This window comes from Aulonocara stuartgranti (genome assembly GCF_965226115.1).
Source record: "Aulonocara stuartgranti genome assembly, chromosome: 14".
NCBI classification, from domain to species: Eukaryota; Metazoa; Chordata; class Actinopteri; order Cichliformes; family Cichlidae; genus Aulonocara; species Aulonocara stuartgranti.
In genome coordinates, this window is record NC_138950.1 from 8,747,634 (window position 1) to 8,769,993 (window position 22,360).

The 22,360-nt window shown below is 38.8% G+C and overlaps 1 protein-coding gene across 4 annotated transcripts in view; it reads left to right on the forward strand.

Moving 5' to 3' along the window:
• The window catches only part of LOC309687506 (cell adhesion molecule 2-like), a 156,814-nt gene extending 135,863 nt beyond the window's left edge, over positions 1-20,951 (forward strand). For 3 of the 4 annotated variants that reach the window (XM_082502527.1, XM_082502528.1, XM_082502530.1), the window contains 7 exons: positions 2,369-2,554; positions 2,821-2,958; positions 11,747-11,905; positions 12,178-12,268; positions 12,481-12,659; positions 18,820-18,942; positions 19,051-20,951. In XM_082502527.1, coding sequence (XP_082358653.1) covers positions 2,369-2,554; positions 2,821-2,958; positions 11,747-11,905; positions 12,178-12,268; positions 12,481-12,659; positions 18,820-18,942; positions 19,051-19,169 — 995 coding nt within the window. In that variant the 3' untranslated portion in view covers positions 19,170-20,951. The remainder of the gene's footprint in view (positions 1-2,368; positions 2,555-2,820; positions 2,959-11,746; positions 11,906-12,177; positions 12,269-12,480; positions 12,660-18,819; positions 18,943-19,050) is intronic. The other variant, XM_082502529.1, reaches the window with a different exon arrangement.
• The last annotated feature ends 1,409 nt before the right edge of the window (positions 20,952-22,360 follow it).

Sequence of the window (22,360 nt, forward strand, 5' to 3'; positions counted from 1 at the left end):
TACTTTATGGCTTTAAAAAAATATATATCGAGATATATATCTTATATCGCCATCCAGCTAAAAAATATCGAGATATGAATTTTGGGTCATATCGCCCAGCCCTAGTTCAGCCTATCAGAACAAGTAATTCGGCTACTGACATTTAGATATATTTCAATTCCGAATAGTAATATGGTGTTGTGCAGAAGATACAGAAAATGAGCTGTATCCAACTTGGTCCTTTAAATGTCATTTGAAATTATCACTGGTCTGTACTGTACTTCGGTCACTGTTTGGTATTTAAACTGATAGCCTATCTATTTAGTAGCAGACTTTGTTAAGAGGTTGGTTTTATTTCCACTACGTAATTTTTGCGAATAGCAGTCTTAAATTTAATTGTCAGAATCCAACAAAATTGTGGTTTACCAAAGAAATATAAAGAAAGTCCCCCTTGGAGTATAATAGAAATGATTGTTACTCCATTTGTTGAAAATATGTGTAAATAAGCCACTGTGGAGTTCTAAGGGTGCTAATGGTGCAGATTGGAAGGAGGCTAACTAATCACCATGGAGAATCAGCACTTTTAATTATTCTTGTCGCCCGTGAAGAAACATAATTTCAAACTAATCGTAGCTGCTGTGGTAAACCACAAATTATTCTGTATTTAAACACCCAGATTGTGTGCTAGACGTAATTTTAACCAAAAAACACCAGCTTTCTCTGACCAGTTCCCTTTTACATAACAACAGCAGACCATTTATCGTCATCTCAGAGATGTTTAAGGAGCGGGGGGGTTAAGAAGAAAAGTTGGCCTGTTTCTCCTGACTTTCTTCAGTGCGTTGCAGAGATAGAGGGATATGGGCCAGGGGAAGACTAGCACTGTATGTCATCTTGTTGAAAGCTTTGATCCTCCCAGCCCATACTGCCATATCTTTCAAGTTCCTGTACAGTGTTTGCTTAGACCCCATAACCTCTCCAATGTATCCATCCACCAAAGGGTTTGCTGTTTTCTGCCAGAGCCTCTGGGCATTTTCAGGCTCTGTAGTGAGGATGCTTAACTACAAAGAACATCAGGCAGCTTTGTTTCAGGATGCTGTTTGCTACAGTAAGACTATCAAATGTTTGTATTAAGCCCTGTAGCACATAATAAGCTTGCTGTCTGATGGCACAGACAGCAAGCTATTAAATTTTAATTCTTGCTTGAAGATTGTTTTTATTTACACAAGTCCTTATTCTTGGATTACAAAAAGTCTCTAGTAAGAAACTTCTTAGGGGCATCAATGTCTTTTTTTTCCCTCTTTCGTTTTTTTAGCTTGTGTGATTACACGATAATGATCATCAAATTATATGCTGTAATTGAAGCTGAAGAACAGCATTGTTGATAATGAACTATGCCTGTGTAAACCTAATAACCACTTCACCCAATCTAATTTAATTGTGTATCACATGTATGCTGTGTATGTTTATCACTAAAATCAAATGGAAATAACACTGGTGATTAATGATTTTTATATAGATTTGCTCTTTATCTGATAGGGCAGCACATTACATTGGTCACAATGATTAAATCCTAATCAGCACCTATTCCTGCTGCATTTTGCCAGGTTTTGCCTGTGTAGTACAATTCAATAGAGTTCAAATTGCTTCAAATGCAAAAGGGTGCAGGGAAAGCGCTGGCCAAGCCTCGGGGGACTGAGGATTAAGAATGTGCAATTTATTCAATGAAGGGCACTTTCCTTCCTGGCCTCTGTGGTTGGTCGCTTGTCGGAGCAGGTGATTTTGAATTTGAAATTGTATAGAAGATGACATGAACAAGATCACCTTTTTAACTATAGATATGTTTCTATGGGTTGGTCAGGGTGCGATCTACCCATTGCTTTTGTCACTGCTCATGTGTACAACACAGTCCTATCAGTGCAAAGATTTGAAAACATGTCCATGTCAGTATTAAAATTTTGCCTTTTGCACTGTAACTGTTGCACGTCTCTGAGCACAAGCAGAGGCAGCTGCTAAAAGTGTAAATGATTACCCTCCAAAATATTTTAATCTCAGATTGTATTTTTTTTCTATCGCTACGCTTCAGTGCGTCCCATGGATGCCTACTGTATTCTCGTTGAATGTGAATAAGCCTGTCAGCCTAGAATGGAAATCAAAAGAAAATGTTTCAAACCACTGGCCACAGTATGTGTTTGCAGCATTTGACAACTATTAGAAATAACTGAAAGCACAGTGTATTCTGCCTTGTTCTGGTAAAGGTCATCTGAATTTCATAGTACCTCTACACGTTTGCTGCCCTCACTGAAATTCAGTGCACATTTGCTCATTAGTTAACTGTACGTCTTCTTTCCTCTGCCCTCTATGACTCTTTGTGTCCTCCTTTCTTGCATAGCTCTGAGGGATCACAGAATTGAACTAGTTCGAGCCTCATCGCAGGAGCTCACCATCCGAATCAATGACGTCAGCCTGTCAGACGAGGGACTGTACACTTGCTCGCTCTTCACGATGCCTGTCAGGACCACCAAGGCCTTTCTCACTGTTCTGGGTGAGCATGTGCATTTTGGTGAAGTCTCCATAGGTGAATTACTTCTCAGAAAATAAACACCTGCACATGCTTTTAGGTTCTGACATTAAAAAACTGCATGACTGTAACATTGTCTGCTAGATGAAAAATAGTAATAATAAAGTTAAACTATCTTGTAAAGAAAGATTGATATCTGAAATAAATTATTTTTGTTGCTGTTAGAAGAAATCCACCTAGAATTCCCACTGAGATATTACTCAATGTGCATACAGTATTTTTTTAGTTGTTAGATTGTAGATTTACATTTCTGTGCACTGCAGGAGTGCCAGGACGACCAGAGATCACAGGCTTTACCAAGCCAGCAATGGAGGGGGACGTAGTCACTCTCACGTGCACCACATCAGGCAGCAAACCAGCTGCTACCATCCGATGGTTCCGAAATGACAAGGAGGTCCAAGGTAAGTGTGTGGAGTGGATTTAAGAAGCCATTGTATTCTCATTGTACTCTCTGTCCATTTCTATCTGTTAGTAGGTGTCCTTACCGTCAACTCACTCCGGTGCTATATTTCTTTATGCTAAAATATTCATGCATTTTTCCCGTGGCTGTATTTCAATAGTTCTGTGAGTTGCATGGTGCATTATCAGCAATGCTATTGTACTTGGAAGCTGTTCACTAGCTAACTTTTATTGATTCTAATTAAAAGTTAACTGTAAATAAAAAAAAATCTCTGCATTCAGTGTTCATTGTCATACAAATGAAATTAAAGATGCATTCAGTCAGTCGATTCATAAAAAGCAACAGCATCCAATACAACAGTTCTTAAAAAATATAAAAATGTCAAAGCTAACGTTTCTTCTTGGGCTTCAGTAAACAAAATTCCCGAAAATGCCGTTTCCTTTGAAATAAAACAGAAAAAGAAAATTTTAGAAACCCATATGTGTTTGTGTTTTGCTGAATATTTTATACAGTATATCTAACATATTTTCACAAGCTTTTAAATTTCTTCTTTTGATTGAGTGACTCCTCCATAAACTGTACAATTACTGTATATTTTGATTTTAAGACAAAGAAGTTATAATTGACTGAATTGATCTATTGCATTTCAGCTTTTTCAGTCTTTTGCTAATTGATTGGCAAGGAAAATCAGTAAAGAAGGGCACAAGAATGTGTAACAATACAAACCTGGAAAGAGCAGATACCTAATTTAATCCAACTACCCCACTGAAACAGTGCTATATCAGATGGTAAACCATGATGTGCAGTGATTACAATAAACCAGCAGAGGTTTTCAGTGGTTCCACAGAATCATACAAGCTTTCACTTTCTTGTACACTGCTTTCCAAACTCTTTGAAACTCTGCACTTTATGTTGTATAGCTTTTATCACCTTCTTATTTCTGGTTTTAAGAAGCACAGGGAAGACAAAAACATTAAGAAATAGGAGTGGAATGTTTTTCCTCAATTTGATGGCTGAGATATGCTGTTTGGAGCTCTTTAATGTAATGGAGCCTGCTGTGGAGGCTCAGTGTGACAGTTGCTCTTTATTGAAGATTTGCACCAGAGAGCTTTTTCTTGGTGGTTCTGTCTGTGTCTGGCCAACATGGCATGATGATTGATGGGAGAGGGGCTGGGATATGAAGTTTTCTTGTTGAAATGACATGCACGTAGATTCCTGAAAGGCTAGTGGAGAGCTGGCACACAGCATCACAACCAGACTTGCTGTCCGTCTCAAGATGCAGTGAGAGATGAGATGATATTTTTGTGCTTTATGTTTTAGAATGCAATTAAATCCTTAAAGCCTTAAAGCATATAATCTTAGGATATATGGACATGTGCACATAAGCCGAGTATAAAAATGCAATCGAGCAGAGTTCAAAGAGTGATGCATGCAAATATCAGGATAATACCTTTTGCTGTGATATAAAAATTTAATACCTTATTGTTCACCGGGGTTTCACAAGCAAGCATAAAGTGAAGATAAAATGAAAAAAATCCCATTATTTATATGTGATATAGAAAATGGCATTTAAATATGTAGAAATTGCGCGTCTCTAAAAAAGATCCTGTGCCCCCAGTCTGCCCCAAACTGGTATGTTGTATACAAATGTGCTTTTATTAGTTTTACTGGCATACAGTGGATTTTATTAAGTCGCTTGGGCAAACACATCAGGAGCGTTGCATCTCCAAGTCAAAGAAAAAAAAAGAACATAGCAGAGACTGGAGGGCTTGACTTAAAAACTTCATTTCCATGTCAAAGTGTCAAAGACAGGGAATGTCAATCAGTGCTCTGGATCCAAGTCTTTTGTAGGTGTGGCTTTAAAGCTTTCTTTAGCGAGTATGTTGTGGGAGCAGCATGTTTTGCCATTGGTTCTTCTGTGGAAGATCATTGCCGCCAGTGTCTGCTGTCAGTCAAATCTATCCCCACTGGGGGACCAGTCTACAAAGCTCTAAGACGACAGAAGGTGTAATAGCAAAAACATGTCATATTTATTTCATGCTCTGGTGATTTGTTTTTCGACAATTTATATTAGAGGCACACAGCATTACAAACCTCAAAATGCAACTGTCATCCAGTGTCAAATAATTTGTTTACAGAGTATAGAGTCATACAAGTTACTTGTGTCGCTGAATGACAGCTAGACTTCAAATTGTAATCTATTGAGAAAAAAACCCACCCACTGTTACTCTCTTTGCATACATAAAGTTATCCTTTTTCCACAGCGGTTTGAGATAAATTGAAATTTTCTATTTGGCATATTAGACACTTAAATTGTCCAGCTATCCTACAGTACAGTTCGACAATACATTTCTGTCCTCTATTTTAAATTAGTGCTCACTTCTTGTTGAGCAAGTTTTACTCATTTCTTATCCATATACCTTTCTTAGTATATAAACAGTGTCTGCAGCAGCGGTTACTGTAGGAAAGAGCAGGGATTGCAATTTCTAGCCTTCTTGTGGTATCAGGGATATATTTGTATAATTGTGCTATCGTCTTACTGACAAAAGCTGACATCCCAGTAGTACACAGTGAAATGTATATCTATCATACCAGTTTCACCTTTAGTCATTTATTTATTCATTTTGTCCCCTTTCCTCTACTTTCCCCATTCCTCTCACAATTATCTCACAAGAGCTCTGACAAGGAAGCAGTTACCATTTTTTTAATACCTGTGGCCATCAAGGCTGTGTGTCGCTTCATATACTGAAATATGTTTCCTATATAGCCAGTGTCTCACTGCCTAAAGTAAGATACGTTTTAAGAAAAGTGTTTAGAGTTATTTTCAGTGCTTTTCCTTAAGTCCAACATTAGACCTGACTGCTTTTTTACTCATTACCAGTGTTGGTCAAGTTAATTACTAATTACTGATTGCTTCTCCAAAAGATTAGTCCTCTTACTTTACTGATTACTTATTTTCAAAAGTAATTAATTACTTAGTTACTTTTCAAAAACATGATATACAGCCTGAATACGTAATAAAGCAATAGACCTTTCAGCCCAATTCTATTTTTTATGGATAATCCATCATATAAAATTGAATCGAATGAAAAGCCTCTTTTAATTTTATGCACATTGCATTAAGCAAAAATATAATTATATGCAACAGTCTTTGACTTGAAGAAATTCTTTAACATTTAAACCTATTTTCTGCATATTCCAGCATATAAAATAAAATAATGTTTTGTGTTCACACTCACTCTTTCAAATAGACCCAAGTAAAACACAGCAAAAAACAAATAAAATCCTGTCGCTCTTAAAGCTATTTTCACCTGTTTAGCAGGAGTGGGGCCGATGGAGGTTTGCAGCGGTCATGTCAGTGGAGAATTCCGGGGGTTTCTCTGTGAATTTCACATTCCCGTGGCGGCTTGCTAGGTGCTTGCTCAGATTTGAAGTTTACTTTTTAACGTCACATGTGCTTACGTCACTGTCATGAGACTCTCTCACAAACAAAATCACAACGGTTTAGTAACGCAGTAATGCAGTGTGCTTACGGGAAAGTAACAGTAATCTAATTACTTTTTGAAGTAGTAATCCCTTACATTACTCATTACTCGAAAAAGTAATCAGATTACTTGTAATGTGTTGCTGCCCATCTCTGCTCGTCAGAATGTAAAAGGATATAGTACGTATACCTACCCATCTAAAGAGAGATGACTTGAGAACAGGCTACATTTTTTTTTGCCCCAATTTTAATATTAATTGGTGTTTTTACATTTTTAATCACTTATGATATTAGATTAGATTAAAATCTCATTTAAAGACAGAGCTCCTTAGCTAATTATCCCAGTTGTGTGGTGGAACCAAAATACAGCATAACACCCTCACATTCCCAGTCACTCAGAATTTACACTCTGAGCTAGAGGATCACTGGCTGTCAGCCGGCTGCAGTGCCCTTCCCAGCCAATTTCCAGCTACTGTCTCACTCCTCCTCTTGTAAGACTACCTATATTCTGTCTATATGTTCTGTGCTATTCACTAAATAGCTGAATGCATCAATATATAAACTACCTAATAATATTTTTAGCGCATGTCTTGCACACAGTGTGACAAAATAATCTGTAAAAGGAATGTAATTAGTAAAAGTATTAAAAGTAAAACCAACAATCACTACAGACTGATTTGTGGCCAGTATTTGTTATTTGTGCATTTTAACTATAAATTTTATAACTTAATTTCACCCTAACTCAGCATTCATCATCTTCAATGATGAATGCAGATGCTTCACTGGCTGATGAGCTGAACACGTTTTATGCTCGCTTCGACGCCGCAGCAATTAAAACAACAAATGGCTGCGCGCGCTCGGAGTGCACCAGTGAAGAAAATGCATTCGTCATCACAGAGCATGCCGTGAGGAACACCTTCAGGAGGGTGAACACCAGGAAGGCAGCAGGACCAGATGCAATCCCTGGCCGGGTCCTTAGAGCCTGCGCTGATCAACTAGCACCGGTGTTCACGGAGATCTTCAACCTCTCCCTGGCCCAAGCTGTGATTCCCACGTGCTTCAAACAGTCCATTAATGTCCCTGTTCCAAAGAAACAACAGCCCGCTTGCCACAATGACTACCGTCCAGTAGCACTGACTTCAATTGTGATGAAGTGTTTTGAAAGACTGATGAGAGATCACATCACTTCTTCACTTCCTCCCACCATCGACTCACTTCAGTTTGCTTACCGGACTAATCGTTCCACAGACGATGCCATATCTCACCTGCTCCACACATCCCTGAGTCACCTGGACACTGGCAGAGGGAATTATGTTAGGATGCTGTTCGTGGACTACAGTTCAGCATTCAACACAATAATTCCCTCTAAGCTTTTCACCAAGTTGACGGATCTAGGACTCAGCTCATCACTGTGTCAGTGGATCCTCAACTTCCTCACAGACAGACCCCAATCAGTGAGGGTAGGAAAACAAGTCTCCCCCTCCATCTCACTCAGCACTGGAGTGCCTCAGGGCTGTGTTTTAAGCCCCCTGCTGTACTCACTGTACACTTATGACTGTGTAGCCACATCCGACACCACCTCCATTGTCAAGTTTGCTGACGACACTGCTGTTGTGGGCCTGATCTCCGACAACATCGAGACGGCCTACCTGGAGGAGATTAGGAACCTGGAGACCTGGTGCCAGGAGAATAACCTCCTCCTAAACGTCAGCAAGACTAAGGAGCTGATCGTTGACTTCACTACAAAGCAGGCGAGGAATTACAAACCCCTCATCATCAGTGGCACGCCAGTGGAGAGAGTGGACAGTTTCCGATACCTGGGTGTCCACATCACTCAGGACCTGTCATGGTCCTGTCACATCAACACCCTGGTTAAGAAAGCCCGTCAGCGTCTCTTCTTCCTCAGAAGACTTAGAGACTTCCATCTGCCACTGAAGGTGCTCAAGAACTTCTACTCCTGCACCATCGAGAGCGTCCTGATGTCAAACATCTGCACCTGGTTTGGGAACAGCACCAAGCAGGACAGACGAGATCTGCAAAGGGTGGTGCGCTCGGCAGAACGCATCATTCAATCAGAGCTCCCTGACCTGCTGTCCATCTACACCAAGCGGTGCAAGTCCAAAGCTAGGAAGATTATGATGGACCTCTCCCATCCCAACAATGGACTCTTCTCACTGTTGAGGTCTGGGAAGCGCTTCCGCTCCCTTAAGGCCAAAACAGAGAGAATGAGGAGGAGCTTCTTCCCCCAGGCTATTCGGGCCCTGAACCAGGTGTAGGACTGGACTCTCCCAAACACGTCACTATAAGACTGGACTCTCACACACGTCACCACACGCACCACCACACATTTCCTATAATCCTATAATTCCTATAATTTATAATCCTTATCTTTATAATCTCTTCTGCTATTTGCACATTCTTTACTGTAAATTCCTAAGTTAATTTGTAAATTTTTGTAGTAAATTGTAAATATTGTAAAACTTTTCTTCTGTCATTTAATGGTCAGGCATTGTACAGCTACAAGCATTTCACCCCCATGTCATACTGTGTATGGTTGTGTGTGTGTGACAAATAAAATTTGAATTTGAATTTGAATTTGGTTAGATGTACAGATGGATGGATGAATGCTCATGTTTGGCCAATTGTTGATTGATCTTTGATCCAGTAGTGCAGCCACATTATACACTTATTTACACCGAGATAATCCAGTACAGAACAGACTCAGCTGTCATGGAGCACTACTTGTGTAGACTACACCTAAGACAGGAAGTTCAGTGACACCAACGCACACCTACTCCAATTTAGAATCACCAGTTGACCTAACATGCTTGTCTTTGGACTGCAAGAGGAAGCCAGAGCATGATAACGGAATCAACACAGGCACAGGGAGAACATCCAAACTCCACACAGAGTTTGTAAGGTGAAATTACATTACAAACACGTAATCAATCAGTGGGTATTAAACTGTGTAGTGTCAATGAATATAATGTATACGAAAAAAAGGACATGTTACTTCTGGTTGGTGGGCACACATGGCTTCTCTACATTTCCATTGTTGGGGCTTATTTACTGCTATCCTAAGCTTGAGCAAAATGGGTAACTCAGGTAGCAAGCATTTGGCTCTGGAGGAATGTCACAGTTTATCTGTTCTAGGCAAGGTCAAAGTTTAAATTCTTCCTTTATTTAAAGGTTTACTAAAGTTTGTCTAAGTCTATATATTGGCCCCAGGCCTGTGTGTCATGGGAGACACCACCAAGAACATTTCCCAACAACCCACTACTGAGGATCACTAGACCACACAAGCCTTTCTGCTACAACAAGGCTCGGATCCAAGAAAGTACTTGGATCGGGAATAGCCACTTGGGTGGAGGCCCCAGGGACAATGTGAGACGTGCAGAAGGGATTAGAACTCCCAGCTAGCCTGAGACTCACTAGCTCCCTCCGAAGGAACTGGAGGGAGTTGCTGGAGAGACAAGAATACCTGGTCATCTCAGGCCTCTATTACAGCTGTGACAGTGAAGTGAAAGAAGTATTTTGGAGAATGAATGAGAATGAAGAAAGGAAAACACCAAAATAAAATGATGACTCCAAAAGCCCCCCAAAAAAGCTGAATTTGAGTTAGTACTATAAATTACTTCATTAGCAATTAAATAGAGAAAAGTAGTCACAGAGTAAAAGACAAAATCAGTCCAAGTTCAAGGTTCATCTGCCTTTAATTTTCCAAGATATACCTCAGCAAATCAGTTAAGGTCAGAGAAAAACACCAGAATCCTGTCACCGACACACTTTCTTGTTAAAACAGACACTGAGGTGGTGCTTACAGGAGTGCCTCCAGTTGCCTGAATACAGCTTTACTGGCCTCTTGGGGTACTTGTTCAAAGCAAGCACAATTGGGCACATTCCCATTCTTACGAAAGCTACCTTAGCGTGTTCTCTGGCAATGCTAGCAGCCGCCTTAAAAGAGACTGACAGTTCCTCTGTTGCAACCCTGATGCTGTAGGCGACTTGACGAATGAGAGAAAAAGCTGGAGAGATTTGTGCTTAATGCCACAGAGGCGCTTCCCTTTCCCCTCCTGTACTCCAGGGCAAAATCCAAGGCATCTGACTCTCAAATGTAAGGCCTCCGACTTTCCTCTTTGCTCAAATCCTATGTGATGCTTGGATTTATTTTTTTTTTCAAAATCTTGACATTTATGATGCACTCTGTTGCTCTGTGCTTTGCATTCTTATTCTTAGCGTTATTAATTTCAGTTTTGAAGTTTGACTTTTTAACATTTGTAGGCTACTCTGCAGTACATTAGGATTTTGTCAGACCATTTCATGAAAAATGGAGTAGTGTGGCACAAACAGAATAGATTAACCCAAAATGATGATGCTACGGGTAATCTGGGTTTCACTGAAAGGAGCTTTTAGTGTTTAATAGACCAATATCAGTGTGTAGGTGTGTGTTTCTGAAGGAGCTGAGTGAGCACACACATATGTATTGATTGACTCTGGTTTGCTGTGGATGGCAGGCAGTCCAGGGGGAGATGGTTGGAAGTATGTAATGTGAGGAGGATGCAAGGAGGTAGGGGTGAGTGGGGGAGCATCTCCAAAGAAAAGTCCTTCTGAGGCCATTGTCAACTAATGTCTTGTTTAGATCCAATAGCCTTGTACAGCAGATTCTAGGTGCCACACTAAGTGCTGACAAGAGAGTAGCCACAAACGGCAATGAAAGGCTTTCAATTACAAGTTAAAAGGCATAGCTTAATGAGGACAACATCACAGGGCAGGGGAAAAATGAAAACAAATTGAGATAAGTTGAAGGCGAATGTTTTGGTATGACAAAAGACAAAAAAGAAAGAAAGAAAGAAGAAGTGTCACTAAAACTATGGAAATCTATCACATACTACTGAAGGGGGGAGCATGCCTGTTTGTGTTGGCTGGGATGTCTGAGAGATGGTCCTAGAGGAGCAAACACACCCAACCAACCGAGTCAACTCTCATATTGCTCTCCCTTCACTATTCACTCTACTTTGACTTGACTTTCAAAGGCTAAGGATTCTTTCCCTCAAAGGAGATGCAGAGAAAAACAACAACAACAACACTGCAGCTGTCTATGTCAGAAGAGCAACATCTTGAAATAAATTTCTTTCTTTTTTTTTCACAGTTTTTCAGATTTACAAGATGATTTTTGTTTTGCTCTGCTTCTTTCTCCAAAATAATTTTCCTGTAAAAGTCTTGCTCAAAAGCTAGAACTGCTCCCCAAAACTATAAATAATTCACAAGTACATTTCACCCTGGTTCATATTCTGATTCCCCACAGGCACTAAGGAGGTGAACGCTACAGGAAAGTCATTCACAGTGAGGAGTAGCCTTCAGTTCCAGGTGGACAAGCGGGATGACGGCGTTGCCTACACCTGCAGTGTGGAGCATGTGTCTTTGTCCAAACCCTACATGACAACCGAGGTCCTGGAGGTCCACTGTGAGTGGGGTCATAGCCTGTAAAACTGGGTAGATTAGCATTGCTTAGATTAGCGAAATACATGGATTGAGATTACAGTTATGTGTCCAGGTTTAGTCTTGCATTTGTTCTGGATTAATATGGGATTATCTTGCAGGTAAGGGATTAGTGCCTAAACAGAATAGTGATATGGGCTATAGCTAAGAGCTGCTCAGTAGGCACAGAGCTAACTACTGTTGCATTTTGTGTTAGAACCACTTTTTTGTGTTTCTTTTTTTGTCTCCTCTTTGCAGATGCTCCCCATCTGGAGATCACACATTCACTCATCATCCCACAGGAAGGCCAATACTTCAAACTGGAGTGTGTTTCCATAGGCAACCCAATGTAAGTTGAAAAGCATTTACAACTTCAATTTCATATCAGCACAAATAGTGCAAATTGCACCTAAATGTAATTTGTTTTGTGCCTTGAGATGACTTGTGAAAATGAATTGAAGTGAAATCAAATTCATTATGGTTTGTTATTGTTTTTTTGTTTTTTTATCACAGCAGTTTATTCAGTTGCAGTTAAATACATTTTCTCAAATTCTTTCCCAGACCTGAGCCAGTGGAGTGGTCTAAAGATGGAGGAGAGCTGCCAGACATTGAGCGTATGATTGTGGAGGGAAGGGAACTTACCATCACTACGCTAAACAAGACAGACAATGGCACATACCGGTGTGAGGCCAGCAACCATCTGGGGTCCAGTAGTGCTGAATACATACTGTTTGTATATGGTGGGTACTTCAGTAAGGGCTTTTTTTGTTATGCTTTATCATTTCCCTTTGTTGCTGCTTACAAAGCTTTGCAGGCAGTTGTGTTCAAACTCAAAGGCAGATGGTGTTCATCACAAAAATACAAACCCGTCCATGTCAAAAAAGCGAGAGTCAACTGGTAACTGTAACTGTTGAAAACAACCTGTTTTAAATATGAACGATTTTTCAATACAGGGAAATCAATAAATTGATCATCTTTGCAATATCAGATAATCAGTTGTTCAAAGTGGAGACACTTTAGGTAAGGAGTTTATGGGAAGGTAACTTCACTTCAATCATTTAACAGTCATTGATTAATAATTTATGAATTTCAGCTATCAAGGTCTCCACACCCACACATCTCTTTGAACGATAAGCAGATAGACTTAATGAATGGATATTTGGATAAGCATAAATGGGTAAACATGTTTCAGATCTTTTTCATCAAAAATAAATAAATAAATAAATAAATAAAAATCAGATTTCCCTGAATAATGTTTGGCATTAATTTGAATGCCATCTAGATTAAATTGGTTTTAATATTTCAGACACTTTAACCACACGTTTTAACTACTATTACTACTGCAACATATGTTGGCGATATAATGGCTGGCAAATATACAGTTTTAACATTCAACACAGCCATTGGGTTCAATGATTTCAGTGTATTCTAACATGGCCATTAAGTCTACAACCATGAATAAAATGACTCACCAAAGTTGCTCAGCTAAGATGTCTGTATATTTCATTAGAAAACTGATGGTAGCTCACAACAGAGAAGGAAATTTAATTATGTGAAAACACACTGATGTATAAGGTCAACACGACACTTTACATTCTGCTTCCATCTGGATCATCAGTTGTCATTCGCAGATGACACACCGTCTTCAAATGACAACCTGCACATCCTCATCAGCATGTTGGCTTTTTAGTTTGTGAGACAGCTCTAAAGTGAGACATGTGTTTGTAGTAAATGAGATAAAATATTTATTATTATATAAGAAAAAAACTTGCTATATGGGGGTTTTATATTTCTGCCAATTAGCAATAAAAGATGGTGCAGAAGAGAGTAGATTGTGACTTGCAACAGCTAAACGGTATTATTTGACACAAAGGTGGCATAATAAGAATGATAAGTTAAGTCTGTTTAAATATCATCAATTTGCAGTTCAAATATATATTTTCTTTATAAGAATAATACATATCGTGCAGCACAGAGATCTGTAGTCATGCAGTTTTCCACTCCATGTACTCAAGAATCCACTTTCAAATTTCGCCTTGGCACTATGCAGGATAACACAGTTTTCCTCACTACTTATCACGGCGTGGGTTTAGCTTCTGGACTCTTCCTGTGAGGAAACAGAAAAAAAGTGTTAAGGATGCAGAATTTAGCTTCCAAGTACAGCCTGGAGGAGAGATAAGTTAATCCTGAGACAGTGAAGGGGTTGAGAGAATAAAGACGACATGGTCCAGAAAATGGTTCGTTAAGGCCTCTGCAGCGCATGTTTGTAACATTTATCAAATACGGCCAAAAATAAAAAAATAAAAAAGGCAGAAACAAGAGCAGAATATTGCAATTCAACATGGATTTATTTGTTTCCACTTTTGCCAGCTAAACAGTGCCACTGGAGATTGTAGTTTGTTTGTGAACGACTTATCGCAGCACAGACTTATTCAACTCCCGAGCAGTTAGTGGATGTACGGCAGCTTTTCTGTGTGATTTTTAAAAGCAAAGGCTTTGGGGAAAAAGAAAGCTCTTCATTGGGAAATATGAAAAGAAAAGGATGACACATTGGTCTTTTCAGCTTTTGTTATCTTGTTCTCTCCTTTCAGCATGTTCATTGAACAGGGGTAGGCAGTGATGCCAGCCTAGTGTAGATCACTGTATCACCCTGTCATATCTAGACACCATGTGCTGATCTAAGGTTTCCTTCCTCGCATAAGATGTTTTTTTTATTTATTTCAAACCAGAAAAAAGAGAAATTTGTTGAACTAACCCAGGTGTTTAGAATTATACATACCCAGAGGGTTTCTAGCTTTTGTAATACTGGCTTAGGAAATAACAGATGCGATAACCCTCAGCATCCATCTTTTACTAAATACAAAGGTTCTGGTAGGGAGGATTGAGAAATTGAGTTGAGCAGGTAAAAAGATGTGTGAGACGGGCTCATTTCCACCGATGATGACAGTCATTTTTCAGGGCTACAATGTGTCTGGCTGGATACTTACCAGGTCTCTTTGGATCGTCTCAGCCTCTAAACCTAATTTGCTAATGACAAGAGAGATGAGAAGCCATAAATGTCATCGGTCTGAAGCAATATATCACAGACTGCAATTATATCCTTTAATATACTGCATTAAATAAAGAAAAAGAAACACTGTATTAGATGACAGAGCGGTAGTAACAGATACTAGTTTAATTAAATAGAGTCTGCATACATCTGTGAAGCTGCAGACTCACTCATGCCTGTTTCTCTCACATTTCATTGTGATTGATTGTACATTTTCACCTCAACAAGCATGACACATTGTAAGTTTCACTTTTCCTGTGTGTGCTCTATTTACCAGCCAATCATCAGTTGCTTGAAATTTTAACAGATGTAAAAGTCCTTCGACTCCTTCATGCGTGACTCATCTTTTACGGGGTGATACTGCTGAAAGACTTTACTGATTCAGAGCTTGATTCATTGTGCAGCCCTTGTATTTTAACGTCAGTTCATTGTTTTCTTCTTCTTTTCGCTTGTATTTACTAAGGTGAAGTAAAGTCATGAATTAAGCTGCACCAGCCACACACAGTAAATCACCGGGGCTGTGTGACTGTCCTGTCAGTTTCTCACACCGACGCCTGTGCTCCTCAGAGTGGTTTGTTTTCGCTTCCAGTTGTTCCTATTTTTGCTTAGCAGACGTCATCGCCTTCGTGCCTCCCTCTCTAGCCTCAATCCTTGCAGTCTTCTAATGCCTACATTGCCACATTAAGCATAGGCAGTCACAGTTGCGTTCACTTGCACCCGCTGCGTGGCCCCGCCTCCCCCGTGCTCCACGCACTCACAAACGTGACAATGAACACACGGCTGATGATTGATGAGCTCAAAACCAGGCTTTGAGCTAGAAAGTAACATTGTTTCATTTGATGAATTCAGTATCCTTTTCACTTTCTATTTGTTTGTTTTTTTCTAACAACGCTGTTACATATGGATCATTTTTATTACTGCATGTGATTAATTCTGTTATTGATAGCTGATGTTATGCAGATATTGTAAAAATAACAAACCCCATTGTGGAGTTACTGCTGGTAAACCACTGCATACATAAAAGTCCAAACAGGAAACATGACAGTGTTCATACTTTTGTTCTTGGGCTGAAAATGAACACATGCAATTATCTTAATGATAATTAATAACAATGTTCAGCAAAACCACATGCTTCATGTCACTATTTCACTCTGTCTCTCCTAATGGAATTACTGTTGCAGTGTTTGTGTATTATGACTTTGACATACTGAAGCACAAGAGCTGTCTGCAGGTAAAACATGGCTGCATTAAAAGAAAAAACAAGTTTGTTGGATGAGAAACTGCAAACATTACTTAGACTTAGGCTGTGCTTTGTTTTGGTAATAACTCGCATTAAAGGTGCCGATTAAATTTTCTTGTAAACAAACAAAGGTTATATTATGTTCCTGCAAAAACACATCGTTTTTAACTTTGACTAATATTTTCTTCCTTGTAAAGTATTTGCTCCATATTTATCCCCTGGCAGTACCTTTGCAAATGCAATTTTTGGTCAGTGGAACAGCTTAAAACTGGCAAGAATGTGTAATGACAGCATGTGCTAAAAAAGGAGGGATAAGGAGCCTTATATAGTAACCAGAATATTAATCACACAGCCACACACACACAAACACAATGTGTGTGTATGATTTAAAACATTTAGGTGATGTTTGAACGTTTAAAGCAGATTCAAGTTCCCTCAGTATTAACACAATGGCACGCAGTACAAAAGAATTTGTTTTTCCATGTATCTCTACTGCTCTATGCATTCAGATGGTTTGGGTTTTTGGCACAGGTTTTGACATATTTGTCTCTCAAATATTCTGCATATGCCTGCCATAAAGAGTCCTGGGTAGTAGAATTTTATTTGTAATGTATAAGCAGGAAAAAAAGAGCAATATGCTCCAATGTAGACGAATTATTAAACAGGTACCAGTTAACTTAAAATACCCAAACCATCTGAATACTTGTGGAGGTTAGTGAGATAGTATTTGACCAATTAAGAAACTACGCACTAACTCTATACGTATACAACTTTCTTGTGCTGCTCTCTAAATCAACATTTATAGCAAGTCCAGTTAGGCATGTATTTGGCTCATGTGACAGCAAGCTGTGCATACCTGCACACTGTCAAGTAAACCAGAACCATGGAAATCTCTTTGTGTTTTCCTTTGAACTTTGTGGTCACCTTTTTTATCACGGTGTTGTTCCCCTCGTCTTCCCTTACTGCTGTCACTGTCTTCAACCATGGCAACAGCCAAAGACTTTCCAGGGCCTACAACAGGTAAATATCCCAGTAGATGATCATTTCAAGCCAGATTTAGAGTGTGTGATCTGGATCTGGCTCTGGGTCAAGACACATCACGGCCTCACCCAGCATGAGCCAAATCATCACCATGCATGGATGCTCGCTCAGTCGTTTTCTCTCCAGCCATGTCACAGGCTGCATAAGTCATCACACAATATGTTTCTATTTTGCTTTGTCTTTGCCACTGAAATAGATGGTTCTCAAAGGACCTCTGCTGAAGATTGTATTTGTGACAGTATCTATGTATATGATCCTGTGGTTACAGTAAATCAAAGTCAAAAATTATCTTTCAAATATCTGATCACAGAGCTCTTGAAAAGTATTTGTTCACCATTATTTGTAGATTTGATCTAAGTGCAGAATTTCTGTTTGCAGGAATTTAGTTATTTTTCTTTGTAAGACATTTTGAGTGGGATTGTGTCTAATTAATGCAACATGATTAAAACAACTTATCTCTCTTAATGTAACTGAACATCAGATCAGGCAAAATATGACCGACGAAATTACTCTTGTCCCTGTGTGCTCTTGAAATGACCTTTTGTTGTTGAATGTAGCAACTTACATCCTATCTTATCTTTTATGCTGCTTTATTTTAGTTTGTTCCAGAGCAGTAACTACTGTATCTACACAATCAGTACCAAATTCTGTTAAAAATGCACCAGCCAAGTGTGATATAAAAGATTCCTTATGCTCCTTGCTGACAGTGCTGTACAGATCATTCTATCCATTAACATGCAACCAAATTCAGTTAATTCAGATTAAAAAAAAAAAAGAAAATTCAGAGTTTGCAGTGCCTGCTTGTGAGTTGATGAAACAATCGTGGTGGTCTATTCTGCATGGAGTTTAATAAACTGCATGTTGCACAGCTTCATCCCTCTTTTTTTTTTGAACGTCCCGCACGCTGGGATTTTAAAAATGAGGGTTGCATTCGTTACCAGCAGAGTATAACAAGGTTTGTAGAAACATCGCCGCAATCATTTCCCAGGGTCACTTTGGAAAACCGAGCACAAGCCATAACCATTCATCAGCCTGAGATAATGAGAGCACACAAGGTGCACAGTAAAGACACAGCCACTCACAGTTTATCACAGGACCGGCACAAAGGCATGCTCCTGCCTGGGAAACCCTCTGTCTGCTTTCTGCCCAGAGGATGCACAGTGTTAAATAATGCTTATTTAAAAACCTAGTCCTGAGCATTATGAAAGTAGTGCTAGGAAAACAGAAACATGAAAGACAGAAAAAAGGAGGATAATGCCAAGCTTTTTAATTGTATAGAGATTTGTGGTATTTCCTAAGATTACTTTTTTTCTTTTTTTAACAACTGTTCAGGTACTTCAAAGCAGTCGTTTCAGGTTGTTCTAAATCTGACAGAAGCTCATCTGCTACTCTTGTGCTTTGTTCACAAGTGTAAAAGCAACATCTGGATTTTTTCAGGTTATTTGCAGCAAAATACCTTTAATGCTGTTTAATAAACACCTACAGCTGCATTGACAGTAGAAGCTTCCAGTTGTTAAGTTATCATTCCTCCACTTTTTCTCATCTCCTCTCTCTATCTGTTGTGTTTCAGATCCTAATGCTTTAGGACAGCATGGACCTGACCACGCTTTAATCGGCGGAGTTGTTGCAGTCGTGGTCTTCATCACCTTGTGTTTGATAATAGTCCTTGGACGATATCTGGCCAGACATAAAGGTAAAAGAGGTCTCCTGAACTGCTCTGAATATCACTTTGCTTGTTTGCAGTAAATGAATATGTCTTGCACTCTCTAGCTGGTGGATAACTTGCTTTTTATGTCTGCAGGGACATATCTAACACACGAGGCCAAAGGAGCAGAGGACGCCCCTGACGCTGACACAGCCATCATCAATGCTGAAGGAAACCATGTGCATGCAGAAGAAAAGAAAGAGTACTTTATTTAGACTTCTTTTTCCTCACTTCTTTCATTTCATGACAACCTTTGACAGCAGACGTGCAATTTTAAGCTGTCTCAGACTCACTGCATTGTCTTTTTTAATTTATTGTTCTGTCTTTTTTAGAAAGCAATCATGCTTAGATATGCTTGTTTTCAAAGCATTCACTAACAAAATAGCCTTCGTCTTTTGTAATATAATCCATGTACAATTGGATTATGTCCTTTTCAGTTTTTCTGTGCCTAAATGCTGTACATTCTTCTGCATTTCTTTCATTGCCTGTATTTTTCTCTACTCTTTCTTACGTTACCTGTTATACAACCTTTTGCAGATTTTTAAAATTCAGAAGTAACAACAGTAATTTTGTTCTCCAACTCAACTCTCAGCATTTGAAAAGGTTTTTCTGTAGGAGCAAAATATGTTAAATACATCAGTTTTTAAGGATTATACATGATTGGCTTGGATGTTTCCCGGAGCTAACCCTCCTCAGACATGCCGCACACGTTTAGAGCATCTTAAAACAGATCAGATACTTTAACAAACACAAAGCAGAAGCACAATCTGAGTGATTGTCTCGAGATGAAATAATCGCCCTCTTAGCATTGTCTGTATATTCCTGCACTGATTTTTTTTTTTCCCTTTTTGTTACACTGTTGATTTATAACCAACAAAGAACAAGTTAGAAAATTAAAGCACAAAGTCTGAGGACTATTACAGAGGGGAAAAAACATCAACTGCTTTTTGTCTCAGGATTCAATATGAGTCTAGATGGAGAGATGGTGTCAGACATGTGAAGAAGACTTCAGTTCAATCGCAGTTATTGTTGTGGATGAAAAACGTTTCCTTTTTGTTGGCGATTTGTTGTAATATCCAAACTGAATGAGTGGAACCTTGTGTCGGTTCATTATTTATGTTGAGTTTTATTGAACAACTATGCTAAATGTGTGGATATTGCTGTAAAATACTTTGCTAACGTGAATATTAGTGACCAATATTGTTGAATCTTGGGATCCCTGACACATTGCAGTTTGTATATTAGCATATACAGCATTTAACGGTACTTCACAGATCTTTCATGTTTTTCCATTTCTTTCCAATTTTGTTTTGCCCGAAGGCATGTAAATAATATGTAAGTATTCAATTTTAGTAAAAGGAAGAAAAACTCTGGTTATAGCCTTTAATTTCAGGTCATATGAGTTCCAGTCACTTCGAGGACAGCGTTTTCACATTTTTGAAGATTTCTTCAAACAGGGATTCTAATGAAATGCTTAAAATGTTACAAAAAAAAATCTGGGTAAAAATATATGTATTTATTATTATTATGGCTGATTGACTTTCTTATATGATACTATATTGATTGATATTATTGCTGTTATTATGAAGTAGTTGTCTGACATTAACTTTTCCATTTTTATTTCTGTAAGTTCTCATAAAAGAACAATACAAGGATCACCGTTATGGCCTTTGAGTTTGCTGCAAACAGTACTAATGACATGTTTAGGCATTGGTGAATCAAACATCCCCTCACTGTATATAATCACTGTATCAAAGACATTGAACCACATTGCCAATGCTCATACATGTTATTTTGTTAGTTCAGTATGATGTTATAAATAACTCATTTTGTACAGATTTAAATTGCTGTAATTAATTTGCTTTTTATGGGGGATGTGTGAGGTTTGCTTTTTTTCACAGTATTGAATATTCATTTTTCAACTATGCCACTGTAAAATGAAAAAAAAAAAAGATGCGAAAAAAGAGAGATGAAGTGCGGATTAAAAAATGAACAACTTGAAAGATGTCCTTTTGTTGTTACTAAATTTGCACCTTGAAGCGCCTTGCCGTGATGAGTTGGAGCGCTATTACCTGCACTCAGTGAATCAGTCCACGTAGCTGCCGCTGAGCGAGAGAAGCATATGTGGTAGGCAGTGCTGTGACTTAAGTTGCACTATAATTGATATTCTATACTACTATAGTAACTGTTAAGTATTACTTGCCTTTAGTGTTAATAATATATGCAAAGTGTCTGACTTGTAGAAAGATTAAAAGTCCATGAAGCTCCTCGGGAAGATTGCCCGAGGCATTTAGCTTCAACTCATGATTTGTGCATTAATACAGGGCGACAAAAGGAACACTTAGGTCTTCCCAAATTCCTCCGTGTCTCAGTGGACCTGAGTTTGTTATGCTTCAAGTGGCTTCAGGAAGCTACTCGCAGACACCCACACAGCAGGCTGCTGTTGCCCTTGTTTTAACAAATTAGACAAGAAGTAGGTTGGGTTCGGTCAAGGATGCTGAAATGCAGTTGATTGCTTTAAAAGTGAAGAAAAATTCTAATACTTGAGATGAAACTTTATTTAAGCCAGTAGCCAGAGAAAAACGAAATAAATATTCTTTTTTTTCCTAGTTTTAAGAAGCTGTTACAGTTGAGACAATTGTAGAGTTAAAGCATGTGCCGCAGATGTTGTGTTTACTTTTGTGAAACATAGAAGAGTCGTATAAATCACAGATATATTAACTGATTGATTGATGTGCGTTACCGCCATTCATGTTCACTTAATTACTGGAAACAGTCATTTCTGTGGGATAAATATTTACTATGATATACATGAAACCAAATGATATGCCTTTGAAATACCCTGAATATAAGCAACATATATTATTACATATATCCATATTATTTATTTAAATATGGCTCAATGTATATCTGCAGATGAGAATTAAAAATTCAGCACCCTACCAAATCTACACTGAAACAAATTTTCATTTTCATAGCCTACATTTAGTAATATATAACAGACAGCGTGCCGTAGCAATTTAGAAAAATACAAGAAGACACCTTTAATGGTCCATTATCACTGCTTCAGTGACACAGATGTACTCTTGAAATGTGAGGACGAGACGATAGCCTTGCACAGATTACTGAGCTCATATTAAATGTCTCAGCATCCTTAAAGGGAGATCTCGTTCCAGGACACAGGACCCAAGTCATTACGATCCTCTATTCTTTAGCTCCTATTGACCTTGAGCATAATGTTGCTTCCCAGCAGACTAATGTTGCTATTATCAACACACTGTCCGACCAACCATCTGCCTGCTTCACACAACGCCCGGCTCCCCCTCTCCTCGCACACAGACGGTTCCCAATGCTCACTTCATAATCATTACCACCAAAAGCCCAGCCAGTTCAAATAAACATCAGC